The following is an 11,758-nucleotide window of genomic DNA, read 5'->3' as shown; positions in this document are numbered from 1 at the left end:
AATACAGGTTGATTTTCAGTCAAACCACTGCTACAATGCTTATTCATTAGTGAATAAATTTAAATTAGTTTAGCTTTTGTTAATTGTTGGTTATTATGTAGTAGTGTTTAAAATAAATTTAATTAACTAGATTAAGACAAGTAGGGTAATTAAGATAGAATAAAATTTATGCAGTTGTGTAGTGGTTGATGAAGTACGGTGGGTATGAAAATAGGGGAACAATAGAGGGAGGCGGTATGGAATTCTGAAAGTAAAATCACCCTTAAAAACACAAACTAATAGAAATGAAAAATAAATTAACATAAAATTAGCTTAGATTAATACGATCTATATTAAATATTATGTATTAACTGAGTAAAAAAATTGTAAGCAGAGAAAATTAAACTTAAAAGCTAGTAAATTATAGTGTAACCTTATGTTGCAGCATTTACATTAACTTAGAACAAAATGTTATACAATGTTGGAGGAAAAGGAGTAAGCGCAGTTGTATATAAGTTTAAAAGAATAGAAGTTTATTTTCCTCGGAGTGGTCATTCGCCAAAGTTATTACAGAGTTGTGGGCCATGTCGTTATTGTGTTGAATCTGAAAGAAAATGTAGACGGTTAGCAATGACATTTTGGTTAGGACAATAACAACATTTTAGATTATTAGAAACATAAGAAAAAATTACGATATTCACCTTGCGATTGTAAGCTCCGGCTTTCGGTTGATGTCAGACAAGATGAGGGTACAGTAGAGATTTCATTAAGTACATTAGTGGGACAGCAGGACCTTCGGTTTCATTCTTCGCGACGATCCCAATTTCACAGATAAAGAGACATGACAGCGATCATAGAGACAAGGAAATTTCAGCAAACAATTTATCGGATCTGGTGACAGCATTATATTCTTTTCCTCTTGCAAACGATTGAACCACGCAGCGTTTCACTTAGTTAGTACCAAGTATTCCAAAGTAAGCGTCTAAAGTTGAATAGAAGAAGAGTTTGAAGTTGCGCGCGCAGATTAGCTTCTTTAATAATTGTGTACAAATTTAAATTAAATTTAATAACATAGCGTTAATGTAATTAGAAAATGCGTCTATTGAAACGGCAATAATTACGATGTATTGTTTGACAGAGGATTTGACATTTGATTTGAGAGGTTGCCGTAGAGAAGAAAGGTTAGTCACATTGTAGAAAAATTATAACGGATTTTGCGTGTTTTAAGGTGACTCAAACGGACTTACGGTCGGTAGGTAACAGTAAGAGTAATGGTTAGTTCACAAAAAAATTCAGATTGCAGTTCGGAAATGAATCTTAAAGGGTCTTAATTTTAGTAATTTAAACTGAATAAAGGTTGTTAAGCTAAAGTTTCAAAAAAAGAGGGGAAAAGGAGAGGAAGTACATTATTTATTTATTTTATTATTATACAACAAGTTACATTGCAGGTCTTAGTCCTAAAGAGTAACAAATTATAAGTATAAGTTAATGCCGAGTGGTCAAATTTAACAGCAAGTTAGATACTATAATGATAGGTGGGTTAATAAATGCATTTTGATATTAAAAAGAGGTAAAGCGAAGCGCAAAAGTAAATTTGGTTTGGTTATGTTCCAAATTAATGTTTTAGATAGAGAGCTGAGTTAAGAGTGTAGAAATAGAATTATTATGGTATCTAAATTGATGACCTAAATTAAGAGTAGATAGAATATTTACAGTAGTATTAGAAATTTTAGCAAATTATATTATAAGCGGTTGGTAGTTTATATGTAGATAGTAAGAGTAGATTTTATGATATAATATATATATATATATTAGGCTGGGACACCTGAAAAAAAAAAAAACAAACGTAGGAAAAGGCGATAAATGGGAAGGATATTTATGATTAGGATAGATAGAATAGAAAAAATAAGGTTGATGGGAACTATCATAAAAAAAAAGGGGTTAAGAAATAATTTTAAAAGTAAAACAAAAGATGTCTGGTTAAACTAATTGGGGTTGTTGGTTGTACAGGACAGCGAGTAAGAAAAAAAAAAAAAAAAAAACTGGATGTACCACTAGTGAAGGATTAAAGTGTGAAGGTATTATGATAGTGCCATGTAAGGGGCTTTGGAAAGAGAATGATTAGTATAGTTAAGGAAATGAGGGTCCTGAATAACTAATAATTCTGTAGTATGATTGGATCATTTATTGGTAGTTATAATTGAACACATTACACTTACAACTAGAATTCTTGATAGAGGTGTTAGGATAGGCCAGTAGGCAAAATCAGTTTGTAGACTGCGTTCAAGGATTTTAGTACTCTACTAGTGGACAGAACTAAAAATTTACACTACACATGCTCCAAGACTAGGAAGTCATTATTGAAGGCTAAGTCTGGACTGGGAGGCAAATGGATTGGGCATTTTGACCTTCTGGTAAGTGAATAATCGAAAGGAATGCCTGGGCTTAAGGAGAGAATCGTAGTTCTACTAGGACTTGATAGTTAGACCTTGCTATCATGCTTTTATTAAGCTGAGATACGATTTACTACTAGAGTTATCTTGCCTCACAACCAAGATCTTTCGCAGAGTCTTAGACATTCTGACTGGATTGTAACTGTGTTCATATCTGTGAGTTTCAACACTGGTTCAGATGTAGGCTAGAAATAGTGATAGTCTTAGCTTGGTTAAAAAACACACCACACAAAACACATTTCAATTATAAAGACTAATAAAATTTTATTTTAAATTTTAAATATTGACATAAGTGTGATAGACCAATTCGGGCGTTAAATTGTATATTAACTACTTCTTAGTCTATCAAGGGAAAAGCTGTAACGGTTCGGATGTGTCACACGACCGTCACTGGGAATAAATTAGTAGAAAATTGTTAGTGGGGCCATCTATGAAGGTTGATGGAAACTCGAAACAAAAACATGTCGACAAAGACAGTTAAATAAGAGTAATTGAGATTAGAATGTCGATGTAATTAAAGCAGGGATAATTTAGCAGTCAATTTAATGAGTAAATGTTAAATTTAATTGGAGATTAGAATTGTGTTGTTCGGGTATAATAATTAATGTAAAAAACGCCATCTATGGTCAATTAAAGGAATTAATGGTAGGCGTCATGGAAAATTAGTGAACTAATGCCGAACTGGGTTTAGCGGCAGATTAACCTGGGAGGCTATTTAGTTAGTTTCACGTGGGAATTATAGAGGTCGCTTTTGTAATGGAAATGTAAATTTTATCTAAAAACAAGAAATATGGTCACAAATTCATCAAAAATAGACTTGATATAGTAATAGAATCATTAGTATTAGTCTACAGTAGATCTTAGATACATTTGATGTTAATAATTATGTTAATTTAAAGAAATATCAACGGAAGCATCATGGAAACGGCAAGTTGTCGAAATTAGCTAAATAAGTTAAGAAAAACCGAAAATGCAAGCATTACGTAATCGTAGTATAGATCATTGGTTCATTATCTATTATAAATTTAAGTTTTCATTCAAAACGGAGTAGTATTAGCAGAGTAATTACACATTTAGTTATGATGAATTACAAGCACTCTGTCGCACTGACTTAAAGTAGGAACGTGGCGAAATTATAAGCAAATTTTGAGTAGCGTTAATACGACAAAGGGAACTATGAATAAGTGGCGCGAATTTGGGGATACCAGTTAATAATTGTAGGCAAATTAGCTATTTTATAACGAACAATAGAAGTATGTAATTGGCTATTTATATTCAAAGAGTGTAGGGAGTAATAAGTAGAAAATTATCATTAGAAGTAAGATTATTGTTAGATAGGTTAAGAAATTAAAACGTTGAGGTAAAATTGAAGTATTTGACAATTACATATAAATATTTATTGAAAATTATTGTTGTAGCACAATATAAAAATGAACGTATTTACTAGAATAGTTAAGCTAGGATAGTGTCAAGATAAATAGGAAATTTTAGTTCAAAAATAAATTTTACGGATAAAATTGGCTATTTTGAGATAAGGATTTGGCAGAAGAAAAAGCGAGGCGGGCAATGTCAACGTTGTCGACTTTGGTAAGCTTGGCGTCGTTGGTCGCTTGGCGCGAAAATACCAGAGGTCCGGGAGAGAAGCTATAAATAGAGGTGACACAAAAAGGGCGGAGGCCAGATGGATTTAGATTTCGTAAGAGTCAACATCGTTATTTTGCTAGTCGGGGGTTAGTTTCTGTGCGCCATTTTGTTAACAAATTAGAGTCAATAGTATCGGATAATTTTATTTCATTAATTTTAATTGGGGATTTGCTTTTATTTAATTTATAAATTAATTTTAATTTACAAGAAATATGAGTATTTCTTCAGGAAGTAAAGTGTCGGGGTCTTGATCATTAATCTGCGGAATAATGATTAACTCTCTGGTTTTTTAATTATTTGTGAAATATCTAGTGCTGATTTTCATTCGGAAAATCTTTGTGTGAGGGATCTTTGCGGTCTTGTGGCGGTGAAGTCCTTATTTGTTCTTGTAGTGTGAAGTGATCGTTTTATAGCGTTTCATTTCAGCCTACGTATATTTTGTACTAACCCATAACTTTTCTGTGTTTTTCCCAACTTAATGGAAATGACTTTGGTTCCTCCATAACGTACCTTGGTTGAGCTTTAAGTCCGTTTATATCGTCTGATACCTAACGGTGACAACAGTAGATGATATAGGCTTCCACTTCCTGAAGCTGTGGCGGCTTCAGCGGCAAATTACTGTCGTACCAGCCACCAGTGGATTCTGTTTGTCTTTGTAACGACTAAGTAGCGCTCGTCGAAGTGAATGCGTGTCTTGTTGACGCTTGGTTTGTACTTAAGAAACTCAGAATTCCTGTCCCCTATTTATTTACGTATTTATGCACAACGTTAGGTATTCTGCTGTTCCGCGGGCTCTCCGTCATAGGGACTTTCCTTCGGGAAAGTTGAGAGCTCAGCACCATTTAGGGACCGATAGGGCTTTAGGTATACACACCATCATTGTTGATAGGAGATTAGAAGAAATTCATTGCACCGTGAATTTCTACATTACACTAAATGTACATGTGGGATTAATTCCCTAGTTTTGCTAATCACAGACAGAGAGTAGGGACCTCAGGCAAGCTTAAAGTACAATTGTAGGATTTATTAGGGCTATATAGGTAGGGAAGTTCATAGGGCTTAGCTAGAGTAGCGTTTCCTTACACCGGAAAAGTTACTATTTTAACTCACCACGCAATTAGTTCACCTATGAGGGTTTTCCTCCAAATTGCTAAACTTCAACACAGAGCTAGGGAAAGCTTAAACTCGCACACACATAGTTTTAAGGCATAAATTAGATTTTAAGAAAAGAGAATAAAACATAAAATTTATTTAAGTACTTACGTCAAAACTTCATTATACAAAACTTAGTTCATAAGAACTTGACTACGAATAACTTTATTAAAATTAGTAAGTTGACTTCAATTTAAAACCAAAATACGGTTTGATCATTTTGTTAAGAGTAAATAACAATAACATATTTTAGCTGTCTTTCCTATAATGAATAAGCGGGAATTGATATGACACGATCTCATAGCTAAGTGGACAATTAAATGCCAGATAACTTACTGAATAATATTTAACACAATTATCATCTAATTTCGATTTGAATTACGATTGCCAGCTAAAATAAGCTTTGTTTTGATAAAATTAATATCAAACATCATATTCATACTTTTGATCAAGATCTCATCAAATTATGTCTAGTAATAAGTTAGAGATAAAATCGTAGAGGGTTTGGACCATCTATCAATTAAAATACAAAAGTCTTTCGTGTTATAAATACATACTAGCTGTTTTAGTTGTCGTACCTACTTACATTGAGTGAACGGATGTAGAAATCCTGACTACGGTCGATAGCTTACGTTGACACATACCAGGCAACAGTCTATCTGGAAATTTATGTACTTTTCATTCGATCTCGATTTAAACATAATTGATTAAGGATTGATAGTTGAAACAGTTTATTGTTCATTTAAAATATATGAATTGAGACAAAACTAGTCATAGACGAGTCCAAAACCTAATACAGAGGTTATCTTGAATACCCCAAGGGTTATCTAGTTATAAGCTAGTTAGATTATTATTAACGCTTGTGTTCTGGGCGTAAAGTATAGAAATCGGTACTTACTTTCTGCTTTACTCTGGTAACGCCAAATGCTAGTAGAACTAGAAGATTAGACTAAGTAGATAGCTCATTAAAATAAGTGAAAGTCACTATGAGATTAGTAATTATACCAAAATAAAATTATGTCAAATTAGACATTCCATATATCTAAGATAGATAAGACATAATCTAAATTAAGAAATACTAGTGCCTATAGTAAATGAATAGCTGTAGTGTCTAAACTCATTCCTGAACTAATTATCAAAGTTATAATTAAGCATCTCATAGAGTATTCTAATATAAGCATAGAATAAGTAACCATAAGTCTAAAATTAGATTCAACTTGTTACAAAACATTGTGTTTGTATTTCCATACTTTGATTTGAATGCACCGAAAGTTAGTGCTTAGTCTAGTAAAATCATAACTTGACATATCCATAGAGATATATTGCTCTGGTGTGCGACTGGATGAAGGACGAAGGGGCAAGGAGGTAGCGTCCTTCCGGGACCTTGGGTCCCGGTATTAAACTTAGTTTTAAGTCAAAATAGATTCAGAAGTAATACAAACACAAACACTATCCGTAGTAGAAATATTTCCTCTCATTTTTCCAAACTGATTATTCTAGGTAACCTGAAAGATCCATTTCTAGAACTATCCAATCTAAACTTAGTAGTATATCCAAATTCACATCTCAGTAATTTGAATTTCATCCTAAAGTTCAGTAGAGTTCAATCTGGAGTCATAATTATCACAAAGTTAGGTACTGCTTAATTAATTATAACATTAGAAAACACAACTGTAGGCTTTTCAAATTAATTCTCAAATAAAAGCACTCAGGTTATTGCTGGGCATAAGGTAGGTTCCTAATCCACTAGATGATTCAAAATCACAAGGCCATTAGAAGGGTTATTACAATTTGTTGGCCGTGACCAGCATAAGTACAGTCAAGTACAAGTACAATTAAAGAAAGATAAAAAAAAATACTTATTATATCATCACCTATTACTGGCAGTAAAAGACTTGTTACAGTACTTACAGTTTTAAAAAACTCGCTCCTCCATATTAATCAGTTGAGAAATTAATTATTTGGTAAAATAGAATAAAACGGTGAAAAATTAGAGAACCCCTAAGTTTATAATTTGCTCAATGCGTAAACAGGCCGACACTAATTTGGCCATTTGGCTTTTAGGGTATTCGGGGTACAGAGGGGCCAATAGGCCCGACTGGACCAGCCGGCATCAAAGGAGAGAAGGGTGAGCGGGGACTCCCAGGACTCATAACAAATGTAAGTTTTTATTACAGTTCTATTCTACCTATATTATAAATGAGAAAGTTTATGAAGATTTGAATGTTTTTTAACCACGCAGCAACGGTTGAATCCGAGATAAGTACCTGTTGACACAAAGGATGCTTAGGGCCTGTTTATCCACCGATAGATACATTTTGTGCGGCAGATATAATTTGTAATGCCATTTGTTTTTGTTATATCCGAATAAATAGTTATTTGATCAAATCTCTGAACCAGTTAAGTGAATTAAATAAAACGAGTTGACTTTGCGAGTACGTTTCGTCAACTCACTGACTTGTTTCAGGGATTTTATCAAATCACTAAACAAATCTTGTGAAATGAAAAAACGTGTTGATTTTTTTTGGCTGATTTCGTCATTTCACTAAATAGATGCAGGGATTTGATGAAATGACTGTTTTTTTCTAGACAAATGATAAAATTAATCCGCCGTTTTAACATCCAGCGTCCTTTGGTCATAATTTCTTCAAATCTCTGTTTAACCATTTTCCTGCGACTTGTACGTACATGTTACTTGTTATGTTTGCTCAGCAGTAATTGTGTAATTTTTAAGGGTTCCTTAGCAGGCGTAGAAGGTCCAACAGGCCCTCCTGGGCGGCGAGGGCAGAGAGGAGATAAAGGAGAAACTGGACTCAAAGGTAAGTCTTTATAGGCGTACTTTGATTATTTTAATAAAAATAAACTTTATACTTTTTACTTGAGAATTTTAAAGAGTACATGTCTTTGTGTTTGAGTATCACACGTTAATGCCCAATAGACGACGCCTTGCTGTCAACTCTATAGCTAATAACATAAAATGAAAGGTTACAACTATTGGGACAGTGAACTACACTCAGATGTCCGATGAACCTTACCTGCGTTAGTACGGCTAGCAGTTATCCGTGTCTCTTTAGATTTTAAGCATTTGCCTGCGGGCGATTTGACTAACTACAATCAATCAATCAATTATTTCTATTCCAGTATTTTCATACACCTTAATTATGTCGACCTTAGATGCCATAACTGGGGCGCAGAAGTATCTAGAGACCAGTGCGGTACAGCAGCTAGATGAGTTCAAGAAAGCTTTCCGCAAGACTCCACCTCGTATGGTCACGATGGCTAGTTTGAGGGCAGAATTAAGGAAATTTGAGGATTCAGTCTGGAGTATAATGAAGGTGATTAGTCAGCAGATAGTTCTAATGAGCAACTCTTTTGATGTTATTGAGATGCGTCATCGAAGTGATTTTTTACTATTTGAAGGAATTCCTGAAACAGATGGTTATGAGGAAGATGCTGTGGTTTCTGTTTGTCGCAGTATGATGCATGTACCAGATGTTGACGCTGATTCTTTCTTACTAAGTCGTCGACTTGGTGCTCCATTGCAGAGCCGAACTAGACCAATCTTGGTACGGTTTAAGGATCCGGAACTGAGGGACATTGTGTGGGAGAAGAGAGCAGCATTGAAAGGATCATCGGTGGTTGTATCTGAGTTTTTGACTCGTCGGAGACTGGAAGTCTTCAACCGCGCTCGTAAAAATTTTGGAGAGCACAATGTGTGGACCTACAAGGGTATTATATTTGTTAAGGTACCAAACGGCGAAACGCATTACATTGTAACAGATGATCAACTCAACAAGTTGATAACTCAGCATTTGGGTGGTAGCGCCAGTGTTAAAGAAATTTTTGTGACATGGAATCCGGAGTTAGTGCCGCAAATGGAGCTTACTTCGCCAAGTGCAGAGGAATCAGTAACATTGAGTGAGGAAGTGGTGTCAGATACGACAACATCACGCGTGGAGGTTGTTCCACTGAATACAAAGTTGCCATCTGAAGTGAAGACTGAGCTACAGAGCGTGAACACAGCATCACCCGTAGGTTATATTCCATTAGATTCGAAAGTGGCACCACCGTATGTAGTGTCGGTGTCAACAGTTCCAGAAGTGGCGTCGCATGAGGGTTCTGTTACACCTGCACTGCCTACAATGATGGCGCCGCTCGCGCAATATGTACCACCGAGTACAAATGTTCAGGTACCCACACAGATTAATACTCCTAGTGTAAATGCGGCGTTACCCGCTCAGTCTATTCCTCCCAGTATAAATGTGGTGGCGCCCGGACAGTATATTCCCCTTAGTGCGAAAGGAGTCCCAGTGCCCCACGCGGCATTTTCCAAATCAAATGCGCAGATCGCATCGCAAGTGGAATATGTTCCAGCGCCACCAAGTGTCAGAGTGGCAATGCCCGTAAAATCCATACCACCGAGTGCGAATCTTGAATTGTCGGTGGAATCCGTACCAGCGAATGCGAAAGTGACTTTGCCTGTAGAGTCTATACCACCAAGTGCGAATAGGGCATTGAACGGGGAATCTATCCCAGCGACTGCGAGGGTAGCATTACCAGTAGTGTCTTTACCACCGAGTGTAAAGATGGCACTGCCAGTGGAAGCTATACCACCGAGTGCAAAGATGGCATTGCCTGTGGAATCTGTACCATCAAATGCGAGAGTGGCATTGCCCGTTGACTCTATACCACCAAGTGCAAAGATGTCAGAGCCCATGGTGGCTATACCACCAAGTGCAAGACTGGCATTGCCAGAGGGATCTATACCACCGAATGCGAGGGTGGCATTGCCCGCAGAGCCTATACCACCAAGTGCAGAAATGTCAGTGCCCGTGGTGGCTATATCACCGAATGGAAGGGTAGCATTGCCTGTAGAATCTATACCACCTAGTGCGAAGATGGTTTTGCCAGTGGAATCGATACCACCGAGTGCAAGGGTAGAATTTCCAATTGAGTCTTTACCACCAAGTGCAAAGACATCGGCATCGGTGGTAGCTTTACCACCGAGCACAGAGTTGGAATTGCCCGTGGAATCTGTACCACCGAGTGCAAAGATGGCATTACCACTAGAATCTATACCAACGAGTGCGAGGGTGGCATTACCCTTTGACTCCATACCGTCGAATGTGAAAGAGGAGATCTATGCAGCAACAGTTTTTCCCAGTGCTACTTTATCGCCAAACATTGGGTCTGTGCCATCAAGTCCGAATGTGGGATCTTACGCGTATTTCCCGCCACCTCCGATAGCATCTTTAGATGGATCAGCATCACTCAGAAAGTCTGTGAATTCACAGGCGACGTCGACGGCTACACTAGAAGAGGAACTGACGTCATCAGTGTCCCCAATATCAGATGCCGATGAAGGGGTACTTTGGCCTTCGAGGGTTGGCATAAGGGACATTAATCCAATGACGGACGAACAACTGGATTCCTTATATTTCGCGTTAACTCGAAGGATTGCCGAATCACCGGAAGGCAAAGGTCCTAACTTTGAAAGTCTTTACTACAAGCCAGGGTGGCTGCTCATTGTTTGCAAAAACCAGCACGCGAAATCCTGGCTTGACAAGATCATACCATCCTTAAAACCTTGGCCAGGTTCAAAGTTATCTTTGATTAGTGAGAGTGATGTTCTGAACCCCAAGATAGGAGTCGTATTTATCCCAATACCAGAAGCCAAAGACATAGGCCATACGCTCTGCCTGCTCCGTGCCCAGAATAAGGGACTTCAGACGGACATCTGGAAGGTTCTCAGCAAACGAGACGAAAAAGATGGTGTAACTCTAACTTTGTCCTTAGATGAATTATCTGTCGAAGCTTTGAAGAAAACGGATCTAAAAGCCTCTTTGGCATTTAGAAAGGTTCAGTTTTCGATAATGGATGCAGCCACATTCGCTCAACCATCCGAAACTACTATCTCTTTTACCCCAGAATCTTTTACTTCCACCACCACCCACAGACCTCGTCGTACCTTCACACCTTTCCCATCCATGATTCCGGACATTATTATTGCACCGCATGGCCGTGCAAGCAATTACAATGGAATAAATAACACCTCTGGAGTGATTGTCAAGCAACGCTGCATTGACGAACAGTGTCGGCACTCGCAAACACTTGTCAATTTAATATTAAATTATACTAACAATCTAATATGAACATAATAAAATGCAATTGTAAATACAACATAGAGTATAATTAACTTTCTTCTTGTAAATATGCTTTCCCCTTTGCTAAGACACCTCCCGTCGTCTATTACATACCATAAAAAGTCATCAGTTCAGTTCACTATCTGTGAGTCCATTTTCGTATTTGAATTAACAGATACTTACTTATTGATCGCAACCAAACACAGGGGCTTCCATCATTTTTAGGGTTCATTGTCAGGTTGTTACTGGACAATTGGGCTTTATACGCTATTAGCTCTAAAAACGATTAAAAATGGGATAAAGCAATTTCACTGTTTTTTTCTCAATACTGTTTGAAAAATTGTTGCCTATTAAAAGAGATGTTCTTTCGTTGTGAGTGTGTGTTAT

General features: G+C 36.8%; 1 protein-coding gene across 1 annotated transcript in view; it reads left to right on the top strand.

The window, feature by feature from the left end:
* The window catches only part of LOC141441778 (uncharacterized), a gene marked incomplete in the record, with an annotated part of 65,673 nt that overhangs the window by 36,935 nt on the left and 16,980 nt on the right, over positions 1-11,758 (top strand). The window contains 2 exon segments of the mRNA XM_074106641.1: positions 7,293-7,388; positions 7,963-8,047. Of these exon segments, the coding sequence (XP_073962742.1) occupies positions 7,293-7,388; positions 7,963-8,047 (181 nt within the window).

This window comes from Choristoneura fumiferana, chromosome 24 (assembly GCF_025370935.1).
Source record: "Choristoneura fumiferana chromosome 24, NRCan_CFum_1, whole genome shotgun sequence".
NCBI classification, from domain to species: domain Eukaryota; kingdom Metazoa; phylum Arthropoda; class Insecta; order Lepidoptera; family Tortricidae; genus Choristoneura; species Choristoneura fumiferana.
The sequence above is the reverse complement of the archived record's forward strand: the minus strand, read 5'-3'. Positions and strand labels throughout refer to the sequence as shown.